This window comes from Mustela putorius, unplaced genomic scaffold (assembly GCF_011764305.1).
Source record: "Mustela putorius furo isolate JIRA1106 unplaced genomic scaffold, ASM1176430v1.1 tig00000450_pilon_pilon_pilon, whole genome shotgun sequence".
NCBI classification, from domain to species: domain Eukaryota; kingdom Metazoa; phylum Chordata; class Mammalia; order Carnivora; family Mustelidae; genus Mustela; species Mustela putorius.
The window spans coordinates 18,580,337-18,607,329 of NW_025421385.1; the positions used below are offsets into that span (position 1 = coordinate 18,580,337).

Here is a 26,993-nt window from a genome sequence, read left to right on the forward strand (position 1 = left end):
TCCGGAGGTGGTTTGGCTGCCCCCTCCCCCTCCCCAGTGTCGCGAGTTGGCGCCGCTGCCACCCCCCGCTCCGAGCTCTCGGCCCCTCGGCCGGGCGGTACCGAGTCCTCCCGGCGTCCCCTCCTCTCCTCCCTCCGGCCAGCCCTTCCCTGCGGGACTGCCACCCCCACCTTCGCTCCAGCCCTTTTCTCTCCCCGCCGAGCCGCGGCGGCCGCAGCAGCAGCAGCAGGAGGAGGAGCCGGAGCCGGGAGGCGGCGGTGGCCGGGGAGCCCATGGCGTACAGTCAGGGAGGCGGCAAGAAGAAAGTCTGCTACTACTATGATGGTGAGCGGCCCGGCCAGCAGGAGGCTGGGTGGGCAGGGCTGGGGGTCCAGGCCCGAAGCCGCGCCGGGTTCCGCGGCCGCCGACGCGAGTGGGCGCCGGTGCTGAGGGGTGGGAAGGAGGAGGGACCGGCGTCTGGCCGCCTCTTAACCCATTCCCGACCCGACGCCATCCGGGGGAGCCCCTCCGCGGCGAGCGGCCCCCGCGGGTTCTGCGGCGGGAGCCAGGTGGACGCCCCCTTTTCTGTCCTGCCGCTCTGCTCCTGCAGTACGGTCCGCCGCCCCGCGGGCGGCCGCCTGTGGGACGGTGCCGGCCTTCCCCGTCTTCGTGGAGGCGGCCAAGGGGATGGCCTGCCGGCTCTCTTTGCTTGCCACTTGCGGGGGCGGAGGTGCGGGGTGCCCTGCTTCGGCTCCGACCCCTCCCCCTCCCCCCCCGAATCAAAATATCTACCCCGGCCCGGACTTCACACAAAGCCCCGCGGCCGCGGGCGCCCCGCCCCCAGCCCCCTCTTCCCCCTCCCCCGCCCCGTCACCGCTCGCTCCCGCCCCGCCCCTCCCTTCCTCTCGGTCTCGGGCTGGCCGGCGGCCTCGGCTCCTTTCTCCGCCTCCCGCTTCAGCCGGGACCCCTCGAGCGGATCGGTCCTGGCGAGTAGTTACCGAGGGTCGGGGCCTCCGTCCGCCTTGGGACACACGGACTCTGCCGTTTCGCCCGGGCTCCATCACTCTCCTTTGTTCGCCGGGTTCTTTGAGCGCCACTTTCTCAGGATTCAAATGAAAAGGCTTCACTTCCTCGATTAAAAAAAAAAAAAAAATGGGGTTTTCGAGTTTGAGGTAGTTCGTCTTCGCGGGAAATGGGACGGTGTTGGGGAAACGCGGAGCCGTGAGTGCTTGTGTTGCAGAGCAGACTGGATGGGTTCTGGCTTGCCTCTGTGAGAGGCGGTTACCACCCACTTCTTTGTGGCTCTTTGTTCCATCAGGAAATAGACCCTACTTTGGAGGTTTAGGGGAGCATGGGCATCTTGTTTGTGAAAGCTGTTCCTAGGTGTTGGGAGTTTTGGTGTAGGAAAACTTCAAGGAGTAATGCAGCAGTACTGAATAATCAGGTAAGCTGGAGCTTGCGGTGCAGAAATTATGAGAGAATGTAATTCTAGGGGTTCTCTGATTTGAAAGTTGAGCAGTAGCATTAAATCTCTTGAATCCTGTTTCCTGTGGAAATGCAGTAGTAACCTGTTTTTGCAGATTTCTCAAAGACATTAATTTGGTAAATAGTTTTTACTGGGTTACTCTCGAGAGAAGGATTTCGAATATTTTTCTAAGAACCTAGGCTCAGTGACCTGCAAGTCCTATTTGGTCTGTTTGAAGCAATACGCATCTTGAAAGATGTTTCCTGCATATGGTGTATTATCTCTATATTACAAAACCTTGGGTAGAGGTCTAGGTCAGAGTAAGTCTGATTTTAATTTGAAAATGGCCATACCATATTACTTCACTTAACAAAGATGAATCTTTTAATGCCTGACTATAAAATGAGCACCTGTGTCATTTGTGGAAGAACTTAAATTCATACAGAAGAAATCTGAATTGTTTGGTATTTAATGGCGGTACTAAATAGTTAACAGCTATATTTTTAAAATATCTTATGAGAGCACTACATATATGTGTAATACAAATCGCAATTATGCCGTCCTGGAGGACTAAAGAGTACATTTTAATTTAATATGAATTATATTTGGTAAAGTCATTCTTTTAAGTTCTCATGCATATTTTGAGACAATGGTAAAATCCAATCCCTGCATTCCCTGACCAAATTGAAAAGTAAATAACTGTATGTTTGAGTTAATTTTTTAAAAAGATGCTGTTCCTAATGTTTAGAGACTTGTTCTTGTCGGGTTGGGGTAAAAGAGAAAGGTTTGAAAAGTTGGGGAGGTTGGTGCCAGGGCTCTTCCTACAGCTGTTGGTTGCTATTGATAGTGATAGGCTCTGATGAAGTAAGCTGCTTGTAACTTCTTGTTACCAGACTTGAATTGTAGAACCCAGGGGTACACTTATGTAGCAGTTTTATGAATAGCTGTTTGTTTCTGGGCCTCTTTATGATGAGTCTTTGCTGAGGGAATGGAATGCCTAGGGCAGGAAATGTACTTGATAGGTAGAGTGGAAATATCCAGGTCCAGTGATTGTCACTTAATACTTTATTCTAGACCATTCAGATACTTTATTGATGGCCAGCACTAAATCTTCCATTGGAAATCTTTCACTAGGTTATATGCCTTTTGTCTAAGGCTCATGCCTCATTTTCAGAATGGAATTTTTAGTTGCTTTCATTTGGACTATTCTTTGGGTTTCGGGGGCTAAAAAAACCGTTTTGTAGAAATTATTAAATGGGTTGGGTATCATTATTGCCAGTTATTAGTATGTGATAGTATATATACTAAACTTTGAACAATTCTAAAAGCTTACATTTTCATTACTTAAAAAACCCTATTTTGTCATCTTAAAAAGGTAGTGGTATTTTTTTTTTCTTTTTGGCGGGGGTGGGGAGGAGTAGATGTAAGTAAAGCAGTTTCTGCACCAAAGAAATCGGAGATTTGAAGGTAAACTGTGGATTGGGTTAGAACTAAAAATCTGTTAGCCTAGGGCGCCTGGGTGACTCAGTTGGTTAAGTGGCTGCCTTCCCCTCAGTACAGGATCCCAGGGTCCTGGGATCGAGTCCCACCCACATCTGGCTCCCTGCTCAGCAGGGAGCCTGCTTTTCCCTCTGCCTGCCTCTTCCTCTGCTGTACTTTCTGTCAAATAAATAAATAAAATCTTTTTAAAAAGTAAAAATAAAAACCTGCTAGCTTACTAAATTATTTTGTTTTAGCTTGATAAAGTAGGAAAAAGAAAGATAAATACAGGAATGAAATAGTGGGTTCTATAACCATAGGAGTTCTACCTTTAGGCTTAGTGAGACCATTAGGCACACTCTGGGCAACACAGACTATTTAGCAAATGAAAGGAACGTCTAAAGACATGTATTCTTCTCTGCGTGCTTTAACAGTGTTCAGTATTAAACTTTTTAGATGACTGGAATGCTGGTTCCAGATGAACCTTCAGGCATTGATGGATGAGGAAGTATACTTAAATCTTTGAGGAAAGTAAGAGAAGTTCACTTTTCTTACTGTAGATATTTAACCCATACCCCCACAAAGTTTTCAAAAATTTAGTTCTAAATCTTGGTCATCTTTTATATATTGCATGATTATTGGTACTCTGTAAAATGATATGCCTAGTGGCTGAGATACCTTCTGACTATATGTTGTGAATTCTGTACTTAAATGTAAGTAGCAAACCAACTGTGTTAGTCCCGTATTACAGTACTCAAAATTGTATTTTATCTAGGGGGCGCCTGGGTGGAGTAGTCCCTTAAGTGTCAGACTCCTGAATTCAGCTCAGGTCGTGATCCTCAGGGCCTTGATGGAGCCCTGCGTCTGGCTCTGTGCTTATTAGCACAAAGAGTCTGCTGGAGATTATCCCTCTCCCTCTGGCCCTTGCCTTGCTCCTTCTCTCGTGTGCTCTCTCACACATAAATAAAATCTTTATTAAAAAATAATTTATAATATTTTATCTAGAAATGTTAAGTGTACTTTATTTTGAATTAAGCTTTAGGCCAATCACATTTAGTGCCTATTTTATAATGTATACAACATAATAGGGCTGTATATAAACATAATTTATATAATTGTACAGATACTGCTCTGTGCTTTTGTTTTTTCCTCTTTCGATAGGGTGCATCAAAATGTTTGGAAACCAGTGGTGCAGTGAAAAACTCTGAATACTATCCAAAGAATATAAAAGTTACCAAGATCATGCCTCCCAGTATACCCGTAGTTTAGGAGATTATAAGAATTTATTTGGCAGCCCAACTAATTGACAGATTTTCCTAGACCTTTATTTGTAACAGCGGTGCCAGTCTTTTGGTAGATAGCCTTTAATAAAATTGCTTGTGTTCTTAGCTGTAGTGTAAATATCATCCATAAAATAGGTAATCATTTCTTCCAAAATAGGTAATCAGCAAAGCAGAGTGCTGAATGACTTACAGCAGCAGTTTATAAATACCAGAATTTTTAAGATTTTATTTATTTGAGAGAGAGAGTGCGAGCAAGCGAGGCGGAAGGAGCAGAGGGAGAGGGACAAGCAGACTCCGCACTGAGCACGGAGTCCTTTGTGCCAGTAGTCTTAATCACACATCATTGTTTAAACATAGTAGTAGGGTGTAATCCTCAAATAAAACAGCTTTTCTTATATTTGGATCCTCTTTCCTAGCTATACTTCACTACTCATTTCCTTCAGATTTCACCTAATCAGACTTTTTTCCTGTTACCTTAATGCTGATTATTGCTTTTCTCCTTACCACTTGTACTTTTACCCTATTTCTAACACGAAAATTTTGTCCTCTTCACTAGCATATAAGTTTGAGGACAGAGTCTGTTTTGCTTACATCTATATCTCTACCATCTAAGTAAAAATTAAAGATTTTTTGAATTATTGGTAAATAAATGATTTATACCTTATCTTTATGGATCGAGCACTTTTATATAACACTCTTCTGCTTACAACCACTCTGAGTTACAGACAGGTTAGGATCAGTGGCATTTTGTCTGTTTTATAGATGAAAATAGATTAGTATCCCTGTTTGACCTCAGTCCACTCCTTATCCTCTACCATACTGACTAGTTTTAATGTCCAAGAAGAGGTCAGTATCTTGCATTTAAGATTTTTCTTCTTTCTTTTGGTGACACAAGAGCGGAACTCCTTCCACTGATACAAAAAAGAAGTATTAAGTAATTCTTTCTTTTTCCTAACAAAAACTTGTAAATGCTTCAGTTGACAATTGCTTAAGGAAATAGATGGAACTGGTAACCTCTTAGGGAATGATAATAGCATTGAAAGACAGATGAGATCAGATTTAGAAGTTAAAGTATAAAGGGGCACCTGGGTGACTCAGTTGATTTTGTCTGCCTTCAAGTGTCTGCCTTGTGGCTCAGGGTCCTGGGATCAAGTCCCACATTGGGCTCCCTGCTCAGCGGAGAGCCTGCTTTTCCCTCTCCCTCACCCCTGCTTGTGCTTTCTCTTGCTATCTCTCAAATAAAGAAAATATTTTTTAAAAAGTCAAAAGTATAAGGATGTTTGTACTGGCTAATAAGACTTATTCCTCTCTAATTCAATAAGTTAGTTTATACTTGGTCATGAAATCAACTTCGGGTTTATCTTTGAGGAAAGTAAGTAGGGCTTAAAGTCCTTACTGTGTGCCAGCTAGACAAAAGATTATTTAAGTCCTAAGAAGGAAATCAACTGTATGCTAGATAGAAGAGTGGGGGGCCTTGTAGTGTGTTCAAGACAAGGAAGGCCTGAAGGAAGAGAATGGGCCAGCCTTAAAAGAGTTGTCCTGTAAGATACTGCAACTACAAAGGCCACGTAGTTAGGATTTGGCACATTAAACAAAAAGGAAGACATGGAGGAACAGTGGGATGCTAGGCTAAGGAAAGGGCCAGATCACAAAGACTTTGTAGTAAGAGATTTGAACTTGGTTCAGGGAGTAGAAAACAACTGAAGGATTTTGAAATAGACTCCGGTGGAGAAAGGATGGTGAAGAGTGATGAATGGAAGACCGAAAGCAAGAACTGAACGCATGTTGGTCCGCATAGAATACAGTGGTGTTGTGGCTAACAGAAATTGGCACACTGAGGCGAGGTTTTGGGAGTACAACAGATAGAACTTGCTGATGGATTAGAAATGGAGCTGGAGGTGGTTGATGGTGGTACAGTATAAAGGGTGAACAACTCTTCTAAGTTTATGGATTGAAGAGTTAGGTGGCTTATTGCAGAGAAGAGGATTTTTAGGGCATCACGCTTGTTCACTGACTAATCCAGCACCTAATAGTGTGTGGCGCACAACAGTCTCTTAATTTGTTAAATGAATGAATGAACGTGAGAAACTTCTGATATTTTTAAAGGTTGGTGCAGAGTGGCTATGCAGTAGGAATACAGTCCAGGAACAGTGGTGTTAAGGAAGCCAGTGGACTTCTAGTGTTTAAGCTAGTAGTGGACTAAGTAAGTAGTTTGTGGAAGGTAAAAATAATACTATAGCTTTTTCTTGCTTCCTTTGTTTTTTTTTGTTGTTGTTGTTTGTTTTGTTTTTTTTCCCCCTGGATAATTTTTGTAGCCTGCTTATCTTTTCAGGGGAAAGTCACATTTTACAATCTTAAAATTCAGAATTATCTGAAAATGGGAAGAAAAATCTAACTCACTTGGAATCAAAAGCTTAATCTGAATTAATATTTATAGTCTTTATTCTGCTGTGAATATTCACACACTTTTGCTGCAAAAACATTAATGTTTGATTATAGAACCCTGTGCAGACCCCAGGATACCACATAATATACAGCAGATGTAACATACTACATTTATAAAACCTGGGGGAAAAAACCTAAATAAACTACATCTAGTCCCAAGTACTTTGGATAAGAGAGTATAGACCTTAGTAGCCATTTCATTCTGATAGCTTCTTTTGAAGAGTGAGCAATTTCTAAAATTTTGCAGGTACCTAATTCTCTATGGTAACTTCTTCACATTGAGAGTTAAAGTTTGTTATATTCAAGGAACCACTTTGCACAAATTTTTCCGGATGTATTTGCTTCCTTGGTAATGCATTCTTGTGTATTTTGATAAAAATCAAGATAACATTTAAAATGCCCAACTTATGTTACTAACCATTTAAATCATGAATGGAATGTGTAAGTTCTTAAACTAAGAAAAGAAATTTTATATTTAATAAGAAGTGGATAGCTACAAAGCAACTTGTAGAGAATTTTGAGATATGAAAATGTTGGGAGAGGTTTCTTTTATAACCCCCTTACATTTTGAGGGAATTCTTGATAAATGAAATAGCACTTATCTTTGGCTTGGACGCGTGTCATTTAGGAAATGCACATAGTTTTGATGGGCCTGGGACCCTTAATTATAGCAGAGAAAGTTGTTGAAAACTATATATTTTCATACAAAATTTGAAGACTCAGTTGGTTTTAAAAAAAAGTGAGTTACTTTCATGAATTGAATAGGTAGTTTTCTTATATTCATTTTCTCTAAAATAACAAAGATCCTAAACCTTGATTAAAATATTTGTATTACATATTGCATCCTTTTCTTGCCAGGCTTTTCCTTTCTTTTTAGTGACTGAAAATGCCATTGCTTTCCTAGTATCTACTGCTTGCGATTATCTTCATTGCGCTGCGTGTGTTTGAATCTAGCTCTTCTGGCTTGCGAGTTAGGTTACTTCGGCAGTGTTCCCTGACTCAGCTATACCTCACCTTTCTTCACTACGGGAACAATAGTAATAATACCTACATCATAGGGTTAACTGAGAAGATAAATAGATAATACATGTAAAGTGCTTGGAATAGAATCTTCTAGTGAACACTCAGTAAATTTAACTACTGCAGTTGTCGTTCTTTTTTTTTTTTTTTAAACAGTCTTGCAGAGAAATTCCAACTGTAGTCTCCCTTCTGTAGGTTATCATCTTTCATATTTTATTATTTGTGGCTTCCCACTGGATTCTCAGTATGTCTATAACTAGAAATTTGGTCTTAAAATGTAATAGATAGAGACATTCCCTATCTTACACAGAGGTATTTGGAAGTTCTGTGAAGACAGTTTCTTTATTCCAACTCTTGGGATTTCTTCTGGTAGTGATGGTAACTTAGAAGTATCTCCCTGGCATTAAGTTGGGTACATGATGCCTTGTAATTCTAGTGGGCTTTCCATACCTTAAGAATTTGAAACCTAGCCTCTTTCAAGGAACTATGTGTAGTGCAGCCATGTAGAGAGGAGCTTTGCAGCCGATGCTCTTACAGTTCGCTTGTTTCACCCATAGCCTCTGGACTGTCCTAAATGCGGAGGAATGTTGCACCTCCCCTTAGCCCTGCTTAGCTACTTGTCCTAGTCTTGTCATTGTCTCTTGTTTTGAGAAAGGTGGCTTTCCCTTAAAATGGCTGTATGTATTGTTTTCAGAGGAGAATTTGTGTTGGAAATGAAGAATTAAGTAAATTAGTGGTAAACCAACAAACTCAAGCAGTGATGGTAAAAATAGGTAGGTTATGCAATAGGAATGTTTATCCTGGATTATTATCAAATATATGGAAGAGAGAGAAACAGTTTTTGAGTTCTCAGTTTCTATTAAACAAAAAAAGGGGTGTATTTAGGCAGGATTTTGAAAGATTTTTTTCTTATCCTGATGGTGGGGAGATGACATTTCTTTTTTTTTTTTTTTTTTAATTTATTTACTTATTTGACAGAGACAGAGAGAGAGATCACAAGTAGGCAGAGAGGCAGGCTGGGGGCGGGGAGGCAGGTTCCCTGCCCAGCAAGTGCCTGATGTGGGGCTTGATCCCAGGATCCTGAGATCATGACCTGAGCCGAAGGCAGAGGCTTTAACGCACTGAACCACCCATGCGCCCTGGACCCCGGGAGATGACATTCTTTATACCTCGCTTTTATATCAACTTATGTTGGAATGATTAATATCAAGCCATTAAAATCGGGTTGACCTAATAAAATCGTGGAATTACTTAAAGACTAGAATTAATAACAATGGTGATTTCTAATTTAATACAGGTTGTTGCAAAAAGTGCTTGTTACGTTTAAAAAACAGTATATTTTTAAGGGTTTCCTTAATATTATTTTATAAAAACACAGGGTCATTACCTAAAAGTATTGATTTCTTGAAATTCGATAGATGAAAATTTGGTTTAAAACACTAGTATATAAGATGTCACAGAAAGATAGGCTGGCAGTTACAACTTTTAATCATGAAGAATGAGACAAATTATCCTTACTATCTTAAATGTCATGAGTGTGTCTTACCAGAGCAAAACTTTATTTAGGATCTGAGTTTCATTTGCCAAAAATTTCCTCTTATAGACCGTGATGGATGTGTAGAACATTTTAACCCCCATAATTCCAACTATAAAGAATTTCTGGGATGCCAGTAAATGTTCAAGAAACAATATTTGCGGGTGCCTGGGTGGCTCAGTGGGTTAAGCCGCTGCCTTCGGCTCAGGTCATGATCTCAGGGTCCTGGGATCGAGTCCCGCATCGGGCTCTCTGCTCAGTGGGGAGCCTGCTTCCTCCTCTCTCTCTCTGCCTGCCTCTCTGCCTACTTGTGATCTCCCTCTGTCAAATAAATAAATAAAATCTTAAAAAAAAAAAAAAAGAAAGAAACAATATTTGCTCTAAACTTTTTAAATAGCAACAGTGAAACTCAGAATTTACTTTAGGCATCTGAATTTGCTCATAAATATGGAAAAATTTATCAACTTAAAGTATCTAAAACTACTTTTGTAAGTGTCTATAGAGTATTTTATTAGGGTTAATATAAAATTTTGGTAAACTGAAAATCAGAAAAGCTTGCTTGCTTTAATTTATAAATAAACATACATTAATGGAGTTATTACATGTAAATGTGTACATAGTATTTTTGGTTTTCTAATACAGTTTGAAGGTTGAAAAATCTAAAATCATTTAAGGTTTTAAATCTTATTTAGATGGTAAGTGCCTTCTAATGATGGGTATACATAAATTTAGATTGTTAAGATTTCTTAACTGTATTGTTCAGTTTGTATTTTTTCTATTTTAGGTGATATTGGAAATTATTATTATGGACAGGGTCATCCCATGAAACCTCATAGAATCCGCATGACCCATAACTTGCTGCTAAATTATGGCTTATATAGAAAAATGGAAATATATGTGAGTATACCTTTTGATAAATACATAGCAGTGTTTTTTTTTTTTCCCTTAATCTGCTTTGAAACTTGTTTGTTATTCCTTTTGAAGGGCATGTAGCACACGATGTTTTCTAGAAGAAAACAGAAAATCCTCTTTTTGTTTTACTCTTCAGAGGAAACAGAGGGTGGGAGCTATGATCTGTCTGTCCCTCTTCCTCAACCATTTTTTGAAAAGTTTCTCATACCCCATCTTTTCACATTCTAGAGAACCAGCTCAGTTTAGCATACTAAAATATCTTTGTTAAAGTAGTGGTTGATCTGGCCGTGCTGCTGAAGAGTTGACCTGGGTAGTGATTACGAGAAAGAACTATGTAGAAAATTCTACAAATACTTATGGGCATATGGAACAGTGTGTTAGTGATCATGCACTGTACAGCTAACATTTAGGATACAACCGCCTTAAATGTTTTTGCACTGATGGAATTATATATTAACTTTGGGGTGGATAATGGATATTGGTGGAGAGACCTTAACCTTCCCTGTTTTGTTTTTTTGTTTGTTTTTTAAAACACAAGAGAAAGGACTTGAAGCAGTTAGCAATACTGGGTGTCAATGCGTTACTTTCTTTCAAATATAAACATTTACAGAAGAGGAGTTGGATAAATCTTCCTGCAAATCTGGGAGAAGTATGTCATAAATGAAATTGAACTCTTGGGAGCAAGAATAATTAGGATAGACAAAGGAAAGGAAGAGTGACTGTGGACAAAGACTTATAATTGAGAATGAATTTCATTCTCACTGGACATAGAACAGGTTTATGATGGGAAAAGTAAAAGTAGTTTCTGAACACAGATTCAACTTTGTAAGTGTTGACCAATTTCTACTAAAATAGTAGGAGTAATAGATAGTTGGAGTCAGACCTGTGTAATGCGTTTAAAGGAGTAGGAATTAGCTTTGGAATTGATTACTGTTTTCTAAAACACTTGTATAAATTTGGATTAGCTTTGGAATTTATTTTGTTCTGGCAGACCTAGTTCTTTTGAGAGGACTGTTAGGGGAAATCGTGTACTTTGTGTTGGTAACTCTGATATAACCAGTTATAGTTCCACAATTCTGACATATGTTTTTCTTCACAGAGGCCCCATAAAGCCACTGCTGAAGAAATGACAAAATACCACAGTGATGAGTACATCAAATTTCTACGTTCAATAAGACCAGATAACATGTCTGAGTATAGTAAGCAGATGCAGAGATGTACGTTTCTGTGTTAAAAGTATATATTAGTATTTATAAGTATAAATGAGTATTTTTAGAAGCATATAATTAGAGTTATCCAAATCTAGGTATCTAGGTATTCTGCCTGATCTAAAATACTTTTTTAAATTAGTTGTTGGTTTGAAAAGTCAGTGTAAAAATATTAAAGCTACTTTATCTTTAAAAAAATTTTTTTTAAAGATTTTATTTATTTATTTGACATATAAGAGAGAGTACAAGCAAAGGGAGCAGCAGGCAGTTCCTGCTGAGCAGGAAGCCTTGATGCAGGTTCGATCCCAGGACCCTGAGATCATGTCCTGAGCTGAAGGCAGACACTTAACCAACTGAGCTACCTATACCTAGGTGTGCCCCTCAGAGCTATTTTAAATAACAGAAAAAGGGGGGTGCTTGTGCTGCTCAATTGGTTAAGCGTCTGACTCTTGATTTCACCTCAGGTCATGATCCTCAGGGTCTTCAGATAGAGCCCTGCATCAGGCTCTGCACTCAGCACAGAGTCAACTTGAGATTTTTTTTCTTTCCCTCAAATAAATAAAGAAATAAAATCTTTAAAAAACAAAATCTACCTGAAGCCTATTGGTCTGCCAAACTGCCACAACGCTATTTGGATGTTCCTCTATTCTTTTGTTTTTGTCCCTTTTTAACTTTGGGGTAATGGATATTGGTGGGGAGACCTTACTCCCCTGCCTTTAAAAAAAAAAAAAAAAAAGTAATTATACTTCGATTGGCCTTAGCCTGTGTATATATTTCTCATCTTCTATTTGTTTGTGTGCTTTAGTTAATGTGGATTGTAATATATAATCTGTTCCTTCCCTTTGTGAGTGAAGCTTTTGATTTTCTTCTATATAGTATTCTCTTTTATATAGATAAAAAGTATTTTATTATTAGCAGTGGTTGGCTTGAAAGTGGAATGCAAAGTGTCATCCTAAAATGTTTGGAACAGAGTTTTTGAAAGCTGGATACTAAAGTTCATTCTCATCATGTTTCTGTTCTGTATAGTAAACTTCTATAGTCCTCAGTGATGATTTTTTTAAAAAGAACAATTTTAATAATACTAAAGTGTAGTTGCTAGACATTGTTAACATTTATAGAACTTTGTATGCATTTCTACTATAGATTATTTCATTTACTCAGTAAAATGCTATAATGTAAATAGAGCATATTATTTGTCCCTGGTTTTTTGATGGAGAATCAGGCTTAAATTAAAAGTTATAGGTAGATTGGGCAAATGAATTAACAGGATTGATTTACTACATAACTATATTAAGATTATGATTATATCTGAGCAGTAAGAAACTCAAATGCATTTGTTATATGCTAATAAATTATGAGTTTAAAATGCTATGTAATATAATTACCCTTATTTTTTAAAAGGTTATAATTGGGGGTGGGAAGAGGCTGAGAATGGGTCATGTATATAATAAGTCCATTTTATCCGGTCAGTACTAAGGAACTAAATATATTGCCATGTGTCAGGGATCTGTATGTATTGTTTCATTGTGCTTTATATACCCCTTCCTTCTATGTCTTGGCTGTTAACGAACCTAGTTAATTCTTACCGTCCTTTAAGATTGGGTAGGCAATCAGCTGCTTTATTTTTTTTAGTACTCATTAAAATACATTTCAAAGTTAATGGATGTTCTGTGCACTTAAAGATTTTTGAGAAAGTAAATCATAAAGGGATTAAACTTGCTTAAATTTTTTAGAATCCTGATTAATTTATTGTATATTTAAGGAGAAATGCCTAAAATGTAAGTGTATGTTTTAATTAAATAAATGCCTTTTATATTTTGATGGCTATTAATTTTTTTAGTAATAGAGCAAAGATGTTTTACAAATAATCCTGGTAAGATTTGGTGGTGGTGTTTCATACGTAACACTTTAATTACCTTGGGTAAAATGACAAATTATTTTTAAATATCAAAATTTAGATTTCTTCTATGATGTGTGTTCAGTGGTTGTATCAAATGTAAAAAGTGTTTGTAAGAAGTAGTTTTTGGAAGGAAACCTGTAATTCATAGAGTGGATTCTAACTGAAATCCGTCTTTCACAGTTAATGTTGGAGAGGATTGTCCAGTATTTGATGGACTCTTTGAGTTTTGTCAGCTCTCAACTGGTGGTTCAGTTGGTAAGTGTCCTGATTCAGTTCTAAAAGTTGATTTAAATTTGGTATATAACTTTTGGGTTATTTGTTTAAAGCAGAGCTTTCTAGTGGTAGTGGATTTTGGAAACAAAAAGTAGCCTGTGTGTTTATAGTAGTACAGTTGTCTTTAAAAATCCACGTTTGGGGCACGTCACAGGCTCAGCTGGTAGAGAACGTGACTTGATCTGGGAGTTGTGAGGTCAAGTCTCACGCTGGGCGTGGAGCACACTTTAAAAAAAATAAATAAATAAAAGTAGTTACCTTCTTTCTTTAAAAATAAATAAACCCCATGCTTTATGATCATAATGACTTGAACTTTTTGTTTCTTATTTCTGTTGTATTTTCACATAGAGATTTCTCTCTATATCTCTTCTAGCTACCAGTTTCTATATATACTCTCTTACTAAAATCAGAACACAGCTATAGGAATACATTTAAGAAAAAACTGTTGTCGGTGTCCAGATGATGAGCCTTATCTTTTTGTAATTTTAAACTCTTTTACTCGTACATGGCATTCTCTTTCCTATAGGGCTTTTGTCTAGTTGTATTGACTTTTTATTTTAAACTTCCGAGTCTGCCCTGTCTTGCCTTTTAGCTGGGGCTGTGAAGTTAAATCGACAACAAACTGATATGGCTGTTAACTGGGCTGGAGGGTTACATCATGCGAAGAAGTCAGAAGCATCCGGATTCTGTTACGTTAATGATATTGTACTTGCCATCCTTGAATTACTAAAGTAAGTTAATTTATGTTGATATTTTTCTTATGAAAAAGTTTTAATTAAAACCATAGAAATCTGTAACTTCTAAAAAATATCAAGGCAACATTGTAGGTTAAAAATAGTTCTGAGATGAGCCTTCTTCATTACAAACCATTGTAGAAAAACAGGACATTTTCCCATTCCTTGGATTAATAAAGAGAAATGCATATACATGTTTAAAACCCCCATTAATATCCTTTTAAAAAAGACCAAAAATAGTTTGGAGATTTAGATTTTGAGTTACAGTTTCAACTAATGAAAGATGACAGGACCCTGAAAGTTTATGTCCTAACATTTTATAAGTTAACTTTTGAAGGCAAAAATTTGAAACCTTGTGTTAAAGGAAATTTGTTCAGGGAATGAGTCTAGCTAATTGCCTAGTTTCCACATGGAATGAGGCTTTGTTCTCTACTAACAGATGTAATTGTCTCTAAATAACTAAAGGAATTAGAGCTAAAGTTATCCTTGACTGCAGTTGGAGAGATCTCCATAGAGGGACTTAAAAATTCGGAAATTTACAGGGTTTTTTTGTTTGTTTTTGTTTGTTTGTTTTTTAACCATGATCAGTTGTAACATGTCTTAGCAGATGCCACTTCAGATTATAGTGAATTAGTTTTTTCTCAGTATCAAAATGTTCTTGCCTGTAGTAATTCCATGAACACTGTTTATAGAGGCTGCTTTTTCAGTCATTTAAAATTTGGAATTCAGTCCTCAGATAAAAGAACTAAAATGTTTCAGTTAACTCATTCAGAGCCAAGGAAACCACTTGAAATGGTTTTTAATTCCCTGTTGATTTTGGTTCTTGTGTCTTCATCTATGGGCAGTGGTTTTGCTCACATGCTTATAGCTTTAAACAGGTTTTAATTTAATTTGTATAGACAAATTTCTTTAACTGGTATGAACAGTCATAATTTAATTGACTGTTGATAAGCCACTTAAAAACAAACCACTTGGTTGACTAACAGCTTTTTAAATTATTTTTGAGCTTTTTAAATTATTTTGAGAAGAAAATCTACTATAATGAGACAGTCTTTTTTCCCCATAACTTTGCTGAATGTTGCTTTCCTGTGAGTTGAGAATATTCTAATGAGTGCTTAGTTTGATAATGTCAGATTATATTATTTTCTTTTAACGTAGTGGTGGTATCATTATATAAAAAACACACAAAGCTCTGCCATTTAATTTAGTAACAAAATAATCCTCAGTTCACCATGCCATGAAAGTATGACATTCAGAGTTCATTTCATTTTCTCTGTTTGGACATGGGTATGTACTGGTAAAAAAAAATGTCACAGTCTAGTGATATACAGGATTCCTAAAACACATTTGAGCTATAACGGTATCACAACAATTTGTAGTGCTCCAGGCAGCACTAGGAAATGATGAGAGTACCAGATGTGGTTTCTGTCACAACTACTCTACTTTGCAGTTGAGAGCACAAAAGAAGCCATGGATAATTTGTAAACAAATAAACATGGCCATGTTTCAGTAACACTTTATGGACACTGGAATTTGCATTCCCTTGTCACATATGAAATATTCTTGTTTTAATTTTACTTTTCAGTGGTTTAAAAGCGTAAAAACTATTCTTAGCTTAAGGCTTTACAAAAAGACTTTGTTGGTCAGATTTGGGCTGTAAAATAGATCACCAACCATTGTTTTATAACACTGAAAATTTACTAGAGACATGTTTTAAAGTAATAATTCTCTAAGTACAGTATAATCTTTAGTTGTTAATATATAGAAACATGTAGTATGTTTTTAAAACTTGGAGAATTGGACAGATTTCAGAGGGAGAGTAAATACATTTTCTTACCTAGAGTGGGGCTGAAGGAAGGACTTGAAGAGCTAAGGGCCAAACTTCGAACTTTAGGTATTTGACTGATCTCTTAGGCTGGAAATAAAGAAAGGGGATAAACGTTTTGAAATGCAAGAGCTCAAAAATGGGTTTTCTGAACCCATGGTGGTTCTTTCATCTTTTAAAAACTTTTAGAAACTTAACTGATGGCATTGTTTTCAGGTATCATCAGAGAGTCTTATATATTGACATTGATATCCATCATGGTGATGGTGTTGAAGAAGCTTTTTATACAACAGATCGTGTAATGACGGTATCATTCCATAAATATGGGGAATACTTTCCCGGAACAGGAGACTTAAGGGTAAGACTGAATTTCTGTCTGAATAAGTATTGTGATATAAAAATTAGGAGAATGGAGGAAGCTAATAATCATATCTAAACTAATACTGTTCTTCAGTCATTCATTTGAAACTTGTATGCAGAATTGAGTCATTTTATATGCTATGTAACATTTGTTAGAATTCACGTTTGCTGACTATAAGCAAAAATTTAGTGAGAACTGAGAGAGCTTTCTCTTGCTCAGCCATAAATAATTTCTTTGGTTGAGTAATTATTTTTGAACATCCCTGAAGCACGAAGAAGTTTTTTTGATGTTTATTTGCATCTTTAAGACCTACTTGATAGTAGCCAGCATTGCTGTTGATGGTAAAAATTGGGGGAAGAAAATAACTCTTTATTTGGGTTCTTGCCCTCCTTCTGTGATGAGTCTTCATTTAATAGGCGTAATTTTAATCTCTTTTTCCTTAGGCTTCTGAAATTTGTAGTCTATATCATTTGGAGAGAGAAAGAATACCGTAACTTATCCTGCCTGCCTGTTACATTAAGTGCATTTATTTCTTTTATACTTCTGTTATCTTCTTCAGTTTAGTGCTTTTTTTAATCTTATGAATGTGAAAACCACTGGTCAAATCTTGTTTGTACAAAGTTCTGAAGCTTTTCGCTTTGCTGGTTTTTCTTAAACCAAACTACTTACATGTTGAAATTTAATCATAAATTTAAATAGTCGTCTTAAATTCAGCCTGGAATTTCTCCTATCATGGCATTCAGTATTCTAAGTTATTTTATTAAGGTTCTTTTTCGTATCTGTGGTATGTAGTTCGAGCTATAGGACAACCAAATGAAAAGTGGCCTTATTATATGTGAGTTTTTTTATTTGACCACAAGATGGTGCTCTTTCAGTAAGAGTTGTGATGGTGAAATCTTTTTTTTACTTATAAATGGATGGAAGGTTGGTTGTTTTATTTGAGTTTAAATTATGTGGCTTTTAAAATTGCAAATACATATTTTCGGTTCCATGCCTTTTAGCTCCTTTAGTGCCTTTGCCTCTTGGTCTTAACTTTACATACAGTGATTCTTAGTGTATGACTTTCAAACTAGCAGTTACACTGGGAATATCCTGTCAGGCCTCTGAAACTGATTCTGCACACTAACGTTTGAGAACCACTACTCTAAACCGGTAGAATTCCTTGGTCTACAGCCATTGTACTCGGTGGAAATTCATTGAAGGCTCTTCCTAGTTTTAAGCTTATAGAAGGTCTCTTTTCAGTATAATCCTAATTAATGTCAGAATTAGTAAAACGTGGCCTCTGTTTTCATTTCTGACAATATTCTTAGGATTGATTGAAGTTGTTAGAAAGTATTGGAGAATAGGTGTTTTTTAAAGATTTCAGAATGATGTTGAATTTCTCTTTTACTCACTAAAGATTTTACACTTCTTGTGTGAAATGTCATCATAGTAATTTCCCTTTGGTTATTATAAAGGTGTCCCCAAAATTTTGTAAGGAAATCAACGTCAGTCATTATGCATGGAGTTATATTTGGAATTTCATAAAACTTTTGTGTATCTTTGATGTTAATTTAATAAACATCCTTTTTTTTTTTTTTTTTTTTTTAAGATTTTACTTATTTATTTGACAGAGATCACAAGTAGGCAGTGAGGCAGGCAGAGAGAGAGGGGAGGAAGCAGGCTCCCCTCAGAGCAGAGAGCCTGATGCGGGGCTTGATCCCAGGACTCTGGGATCATGACCTGAGCTGAAGGCAGAGGCTTAACCCACTGAGCCACCCAGGTGCCCCTAAACATTCCCTTTTCTGCCTGCCAGTTCATTCGAAATTAGAAAAGAAAGCTACTTCGAGTTTAGGTCATTGTTAAAACTGCTTGGCTTTATTAGAGCAAGAGTCTAAGGGAAAAAAGGGTATGATAAAAGTAGCAGTTAAGAGTAAGAACTAGAGGGGATAAATCTGAGTGCAACAAGGGCAACAGCTGAGGGGCCAGCTTTCGGCTGGAGTTGGAGGTGCTGATCAGCTTTCCGTATTCTGAAATCTTAATGTCAAAGTATATTCCACATTTAGTTTTTAGAGCAGGATTTTAGGGATTCACCATGCTTTAGTTTACCCACATCTGAATGTTTTTTTATTTAGGTATATATAAGCATTTAGATTACTTCAGGAAAAATTGTTGGGGGAGATAAGCTAACTCCACTTTTTCTTCATTGGAAGTTGGATCATGGAAACTCTAATATTGAAGGATAAATTGCTTTTTTAAAATGAATCAAACTCAGATCGTTATATGAGAGTTAAGGGGAGACATAAAAGCAGTAGTAGTCCTAAAGATTCCATGTTTACTGAGACATAATTTAAAACACATTAAGAATCAGTTACCACCAGTTCTTTGGTGTTACAGTTAAAGAACTATTTTGTCTCAATTTTTGTGCTATACCATTTCTTCTAGGAATTATGTGTGTGTACACTCAGGTACATTTACACACATCCATCTGCACATGCATACAATACAAATAGTATATATAGTGTGTGGGTGTATATATATTTTTTAAGTGTATATCTTGCTGAACCCAGCTCTCAGTTTCTTTTGTTGCTTTGGGAAGTGTTAATGCCTAGAGTGGTTTTAATTCAACAAGTAGAAACAAAATTTATTTCAAGCCCAATTAAAGAGCAGATTTTGGTGCTTTAGACTGCAGTTGTCAAAACTTGAGGGAAGTTGGAGCTTTTCTTTCATCATAAATAAACTTACACCAGAGCATGAGCCACAAGAAGGATTCTGCATTATAGAGACAATTACCCTGCATGATTCTTTTGCTCAGAGTATTTATTTTCTGCAGTTTTACTCATAACGTTGTCTTACATATTCTGTTCATGATTTATTTCTTGGTCTCATGTGTAATACTGCCTTTAATTGTTAAATTTCTTTCTCCCCAAAATAGCTGTTACAGATTAATTGGAATTGGTTCTGCTCAGCTTAATAAAACAATCCATTAATAATGGAATTTACACTTGCTCCTATATTTAAATTAAAAGAAGAATTCAGAATTGGATATTGTTACCTAGTTTTTTAATCTTGTAAAAAATTCCTTAATAAGCATGTCAGGCATTTTTACTATGAAATAGTCTCTAAGAGCTGTTTAATTGTATATTTTAGGATATTGGTGCAGGAAAAGGCAAATACTATGCTGTCAATTTTCCAATGAGAGATGGTATAGATGATGAGTCCTATGGGCAGATATTTAAGCCTGTAAGTATTTTTATTTTTAAAATCAAAATGGAGTTTTGTGAAATAATTTTACAGGTATTAACATTTGTTGTCTTGTACATAGATTATCTCAAAGGTGATGGAGATGTATCAGCCTAGTGCTGTGGTGCTACAGTGTGGTGCAGACTCACTCTCTGGTGATAGGCTTGGTTGCTTCAATCTGACAGTGAAAGGTAAGTGGTTTAATGGGTGATAGTCCCAGGAATATGTTTTCTTTTTTTTTTTCCTCTCTGAGAACTTCCCATTACAGTTAATTATAATTTTTTACCTCTACTATATTAACACAGAATCACACATTCTGTATTTTTTATTGGTTTTTGTCGGATGTATATATATGCATTTGGAATGCTGTTTCAGTTAATTAGGTTTTTTATTTTGTTGTTGAATTCATACGTGAATAGTTTTATAAAGCTTCTTGCAATCCCAGCCAAGGCAGCCATTTTCATTGTTTTTTGTTGCTCGTTTTGGTGTTTATCTTTCTCCAAATAACTTGCAAACTAACTTTATTTTTGTTTTTGTTTTTATTTTATTTTTAATCTCTGCTCCCAACATCATATAGGGCTCAAACTCAAAACCCTATGATCAAGAGTTGCATGTTTCTCAGGGCATCTGTCTGGCTCAGGAGGCTGAGCATGCGACTCTCGATTTCAGCTCAGATCATGATCTCAGCCCTGGGATAGAGCCCTGCTCAGTCCTGAGGTAGAGCCCTGCGCTGGGCTCTATACTCAGCACGGAGTCTGCTTGAGATTCTCTCCCCTCCCCCAGTTCATGTTCTCTCTCAAATAAATAAATAAAATCTTCAAAAAAAAAAAAAAAAGTTGCATGCTTCTTCAACTGAGCCAACCAGGTGTCCCAGACTTTGTTACTTTCAGTTTTCGCATTGTATATTCAGTTCCTATCATGGAAGAAGAGGGATTTAGCTCTTTTTCACCACTTTGTCCCCAGTACTTGCATACACCCTTCAAGTATCTTCATTTTTATAGCTTAAATCTGGTAATTATACTAGAATTTTGGTGTGGCATTCAGTGTTTACAGTGTCATCAACATTAAAGCACTTTTCAGCTTATCAGATCTTTTATTGTATAAGTTGTTTTTCTTGTCTCACTTCTAGTTTTCTCTTTACTCATTATTAAATCACCAGTACAAGTTGAGTAAAACTTGTTGTTTGCATCCATTATCTTTTTAAAACTTGTCAAACTGTCAGAATATTTAGATTTGTTGTTACCCAAATCCTTTTTTTTTTGACTCAGGTCATGCTAAATGTGTAGAAGTTGTGAAAACTTTTAATTTACCATTACTGATGCTTGGGGGAGGTGGATACACAATTCGTAATGTTGCTCGGTGTTGGACTTACGAGACTGCAGTTGCCCTTGATTGTGAGATTCCGAATGGTAAGTAGTCCTATTGTGCTGTCTGTATGGTACGAAACTGTCAGTGTATACAAATGGACAGATGAATGATTAGAGTAGATTCCAAACTATGTAAGTAGGAGAGCGGTCACTCTTGAAAGTTTTCTTAGGGACTGTTTCACAGCTTGAATCTGGATTTTGTGCATGGGTTTGTGTGAAATTGAGCTTTTAATATGTTGCTTTATTTCATTGTTTTTAATAGAATTGCCATATAATGATTACTTTGAGTATTTTGGCCCGGACTTCAAACTGCATATTAGTCCTTCAAACATGACAAACCAGAACACTCCAGAATATATGGAAAAGATAAAGTAAGAGATCACTGAATTGATTTGATAAACTTTTTATTTTTATTTTTACATATCAGATATTTCCTTTGTCTTTTTCAAAAGCATTTGAAACCGTAAGATCACTGGTTATTTTTTTCTGAGATAATGAAAATGTATGTGCTTCATAGCTCAAAAATACTTCCATTTTCTTTTAAAATGGATTTTTAAATTTCAAAGGGCACTGTAAATTGTATACTTTCTTGCCTTACTTGAGTAAAGTGAAAGTGAAATTTTTCTTTTCAAAACATTTGGTAAACTTTATCTCCAAGAGCAAAGTGTTTAGAGGGCTGTTGTACACACCAAGTTTGTGTCCTCTCTCTGTGACACAACTTAGGTGTGTGATATTTGCAGGTTAATTTGCCTTTAGGCTTATATTTTCTTATCATTGAAATGAGGGATGAAATAGTACCTATGTTGAAAATTTTGAGTATTAGGTGAGTTAATGATAGTCTGTGAAGTATCTTGCTTTTATGTTATTATTTTAACTCACGGTTAAGTCAGATAAACGATGAAATTTTTGCTTAATGTTTCCTCTTACGTTTAAGAGAAACTTGAAAAATGAATTTTGTCTAACAAATTTGCATATGTAATTTAGACAGCGTTTATTTGAAAATTTACGCATGTTACCTCATGCACCTGGCGTCCAGATGCAAGCTATTCCAGAAGATGCTGTTCATGAAGACAGTGGAGATGAAGATGGAGAGGATCCAGACAAGAGAATTTCTAGTAAGATAATGCCTTGATGTGTACTGTTACATTCTTCTGATTTGTTAAAAATAGCCTTACAAATTAAGGTTTTGTTGGTCCAAGAACTTCACTATGGGTCATGTTCCATGAGGACACTATTATTGTTGTCCTTTTTCCCCATTTTTAATCTTACATAATTTGACTTTGTTTTGTTTTGTTTTTTTGTTAAGAGAGAGAGCACAAGCAGGGGGAGCTGTAGGCAGAGGGAGAGGGAGAAGCAGACTCCTCACAGAGCAGGGAGCCTAATGCAGGGTTCAGTCCCAGGACCCTGGTATCATGACCTGATCCAGAGACGGACACTTAACCCACAACCCACTGAGCCACCCAGGCACCCCTCTTGTATCTGAAAGCCTCATTTGAGTGTCAGTGTTTTTAGTTCATGTGACTATATATACAATCAAGGAGCACCTAGGTTCCTCAGTTGGTTAAGCGTCTGACTCTTGATAATGGCTCAGGTCATGATTACAGGGTCATGAGATCGAGCCCCGCATTAGACCCTGCACTGGTATTTGGGAATGAATTGGAAAATTATGCCATTTATCCAGTGAGAATGAGTTCAGTAACATTAAGCACCTTCTGATTGATTCTCTTGTCTCTCATTCCACTTAATATTGGTTGCTAGAGTTGTAGCATAATATGGTATATGTTGTGGTGTAGACCTTCTAACATACTTGGTATTAATGATATTTTTAATGTTACTGTCTACATCTCCTTTTAGCTCTGAAATAAATGGTCACTCTTTATATAAAGATAGTATCCCCCCCTCCTATTAGTAAAACATAGTTTTTGTCCCTCCAAATTTTTTTTGGTGAGCTCCCCAAGTGCTTTTCCTGTTTCTTTGAATTACTTCTTCCTAGATCAAATCTAAATTTTCATTTATTGAACAAACCATGCATTCAGTTCTAATCTTAGGATTATTAAGCATCTGTTACTTTTAGATGTGGAAATTGGTTGGTACATTTGTTTATGAATGTGTTACAGCAATTATAGAACCTGTGACTGACTGCCTTGTCAACTTTCATTAACATTTTTATATAATCAGTTAGAGCATCCGACAAACGAATAGCTTGTGATGAAGAGTTCTCAGACTCTGAGGATGAAGGAGAAGGAGGACGTAGAAATGTGGCTGATCACAAGAAAGGAGCAAAGAAAGCTAGAATTGAAGAAGACAAGAAAGAAACAGAGGACAAAAAAGCAGGTCAGATTTATTTTTCTGTAAAAGTATTTTAATTTCTGTAAAAGTTTTAAAAATGAGCTTCACTGCAATTTTTTAATGAAATCCTGAAGTCAATTGTGCAAGTATTAAAGGGTGATTATGACTTTTTTCCATGTGGTAAAGGGGCTTACCTTACCTGCTCTGTTAATGTTACTAGTCACATTTGCTCTTACAGTATAGAAAACCTTACTGTCTCTTGCTGACACAGCCATAGAACAGCAGACGTCACACTGTGGTACAGACTGGGTAAAGACACAGTGGTTACACATCCAGAGCTCAAATTCTAAGATAGTTTGTAACACACATCCAGAGCTCAAATTCTAAGGTAGTTTGTAACTACCTAACGTTTATTTGATAGGAATAAGACACAAGAAAAGAGTTATCCTTAGACCAGTTTCAACATGGTGAAAAAGCTGAGAGAGAGTAGGCTTTGCTCAGAAGTTTTGATGAAAACATAAAAACTCTGAGGAAAGACAGGGGGGTGGAAGCTGGGTTGGGGGGGGTATAATACTTTGATGCCATAACTTTAAAATGTTGGTAGCTTATCTTTTGACGAAATGATGCCTTAGGCAGTAAATTTACTACCAGAATCTCTTATCTCAGTTCCCAGAGTACTTATACATACTTTGGTCATTTTATTTAACATATATTACAATGCCTCAAAATAGGATTTTATGTACTTCCGTGCTAGGTTGAGCGGCTCGTGGTTAGGGAACACAGTAACTTAAGTATGTTCTTAATATTGGTGCGTTCCTTGACGGAATGGATACCTGATACCTGATACCTGTATACAAGTAATGGTGATAAACTTGAGTTTTGGTTGACTGTTAATTTTGACCCTATTGCATGTGGAAAACTGATAGGCCAGCATCCTTTTCCTTATATCTGTCAACACTGAAGTTTCATGAGTAAGCTGGCTGTCATGTTCTTTTTTTTTTTTTTTTTTTTTTTTTACTAGAGAGGTTAGATTCCCCAGCACATCTGACACTGACACTTGCAGTTCGATTCTTTTACTCATGATTCACTCCTCTGTAGGCTACCTACCATTCTCTAACTTTTAAAACTCTAACTTTGAATGTATCACAATGATGGCTCCAGTCTGCTCTTAACGTACCGACTGACATCCAGAAATTCCACTTACGTTTGAGGTAAGGAGGGCTTAGCTTTAGCTCTATTGCTTTTCTAGTATTTTTCAATCTTTCACCATCAGTACATACTATTGTCATTTGTGAAGTTTCTTCTCATTTTAAAATTTTTTTAGCTTTTTTGTGCTTTTTTCCCCTCAAATGGGAAAGCACCTTCACTAGGGTGCTTCTTGTCTTCATTGCGCTTCTAGCGCTTCTTTTGATTTGGCTTAATGACCTTGTAGTGGATTGATCTCTTAGTAACTTTTACTGCTGATAATGATAATTTTTAAAAATTTGTTTTATGATGGGGTGCTTCTTATAAGGTCTTCCATTTGTTTTAAATTGCCTTGTCTTACATAAAGAAATATTACTACAGAAAACTTTTAAAATCTGTAAATCAAAACCTATTGGGGCTGTTTCTTTTTTCTTCCTCCATTTCTCAGTTCCATTTTGGTACTTTGAATTACTAAGTTTACATATCCCAAGTTAAGGCAGTAGTCCAGAAAAAGTCATAGTATCCTTATTGTCACACACGTTTGTATTGTCAGAGCAGTCCCCTGAAATGTCTGTGTAGCATGTGTAATAACAGTGTTTTATAATCAAGGATCTTTCTTGTCAGGTCATTGCTTTAGAACTTTGGTTCATATGCTGCTTTTAAGAAATTCAGCACACGTGGGCTAATTTGTTTTAATAGTCTTGAGTTTGTAGTGTTCATATGACTATTTTATTGATTTTTATTAGAATTAAAAGCTTCAGGGTTAGAGGTGAATGGTGGAAGCAGTGGGATTTAGGCTCTACTGTGCCTCTGAGCTTATCTTCCCTACTTCTCCTGTCTCCTCACGGTACGGCATTCCCAGTGGCTTTCAGTTCTTCCTCCTAATCTGTTAGTTCTGTCTTGGGGTGCCTGGCTGGTCCAGTCTCTGTTGAGCGTCTGCCTTTGGCTTAGGTCATGATTCCAGGATCTCCCCTGCCTCTCTCCCTCTCTCTTTCTCTCTCATGAATAAGTAAATAAAATCTTTAAAAAAAATTCAGTCTTGCCTCAAAGTCCTTTTAAGTTTTTCCTTTTCTGTTCAGGATGCTTAATCCCTTTTCCCACCCAAAAGCTATTCATTTTTAGGACACCTCTCAGAGGTCTCTCTCTGTAATAGCCTTTCCCAGCCTCCCTCAGTGCTGTGCCTATGTCTGTAGGCTGAACTTCCCCACAACACAAGCCCAGCCGTAATACTGCAGCCTGAGTGAAACAGAACTTCAAAAGGGCAGGACCTCGGTTGTTACATTGACCTTTGAATCTAGCAAAGCTTCTGTAGTTACTGAATTCCTGAATACTGTTTATATATGACAGCTTTTTATATTGTAAGGAAAGTATATTTTTAAAATGTATATATTTTGTATTTTAAAATAGGCTTTAAACTCTTCCCAATTTTTGTTTTTAGATGTTAAGGAAGAAGATAAATCTAAGGACAGTAGTGGTGAAAAAACAGATACCAAAGGGTAAATTATATTCCTTATCTAGTGATTTTTATATACTATAAAAATAATACATTTACTTTGGGTGTATATTTTGGGAAGTGCTGGACTGAACTTGCTTGAGAGCATCAGTAAGTTGTATGTGGCGCTCTAAATTTTCGTCCATATTTGTGGGTAAGGTAATATATGCCATCTTAACCATCCAGTTTATTTGTTCATCTGTTACTTACGTAGTTTGCCTTAAAAAATGATAAAGACTATAATAATACTGTATAACTCAACATAAATTAGTTTGTACTCCTGTACATAATGTATTTGAGACCTTTTGCTAGTAACTTCATGTGATCTTTTCATGGTTCTTTTAATTTCCATATATGAATTTTTTTAGTGTTGGGAGGTAGATAAATTTAAACATGGGGCTAGCATAACACAATTCATAATGCAGTTATGTTTAGCAAAATCATAATTCAGTTTTTTATTTTCATAAAGCATAGAAATACTTGACCACGTATAATTTTGTGCCAGCCTTTATGGGATAACTTGGAATCGATTCTAAAAATCACTGGAAAGATTAAGGGAATCAGTACCCGCAAAACAAGGCATTATCATGTGTTTCTGGGCATGACCCTATAGAATTCTAATATTCTATGTTGCCTCTTTTAACAGAGCCAAATCAGAACAGCTCAGCAACCCTTGAATTTGAGTGTCTCACCAATTTCAGAAACCATAAAAGAGAAAGTATTGGGAAGAAAAATTTTTTCTTTTTGAAGACTTCTGGCTTCATTTTATACTACTTTGGCATGGACTGTATTTATTTTCAAAATGGCTTTTCTTTTGTTTTTGTTTTTCTTGGCAAGTTTTATTGTGAGTTTTCTAATTATGAAGCAAAATTTCTTTTCTCCACCATGCTTTATGTGATAGTATTTAAAATTGATGTGAGTTATTATGTCAAAAACTGATCTATTAAAGAAGTAATTGGCCTTTCTGAGCTGATTTTTTCCATCTTTTGTAATTATCTTTATTAAAAAATTGTACTTGGA

General features: G+C 36.8%; 1 protein-coding gene across 2 annotated transcripts; it reads left to right on the top strand.

Moving 5' to 3' along the window:
• Positions 1-3: 3 nt before the first annotated feature.
• Positions 4-26,993, top strand: HDAC2 (histone deacetylase 2). 2 transcript variants are annotated; one of them, XM_004753543.3, is made up of 14 exons: positions 4-324; positions 9,990-10,102; positions 11,217-11,334; positions 13,406-13,480; positions 14,091-14,229; positions 16,274-16,415; positions 19,548-19,640; positions 19,723-19,831; positions 20,909-21,049; positions 21,270-21,378; positions 21,992-22,122; positions 23,186-23,341; positions 25,920-25,977; positions 26,620-26,993. In XM_004753543.3, exons 1-14 carry the CDS (start codon positions 273-275, stop codon positions 26,648-26,650), a joined length of 1,467 nt encoding a protein of 488 aa, XP_004753600.1. In that variant the 5' UTR covers positions 4-272; the 3' UTR covers positions 26,651-26,993. The 2 variants fall into 2 exon arrangements, with proteins under 2 accessions (XP_004753600.1, XP_012912175.1); XM_013056721.2 differs by lacking the exon at positions 4-324 and adding an exon at positions 935-1,423.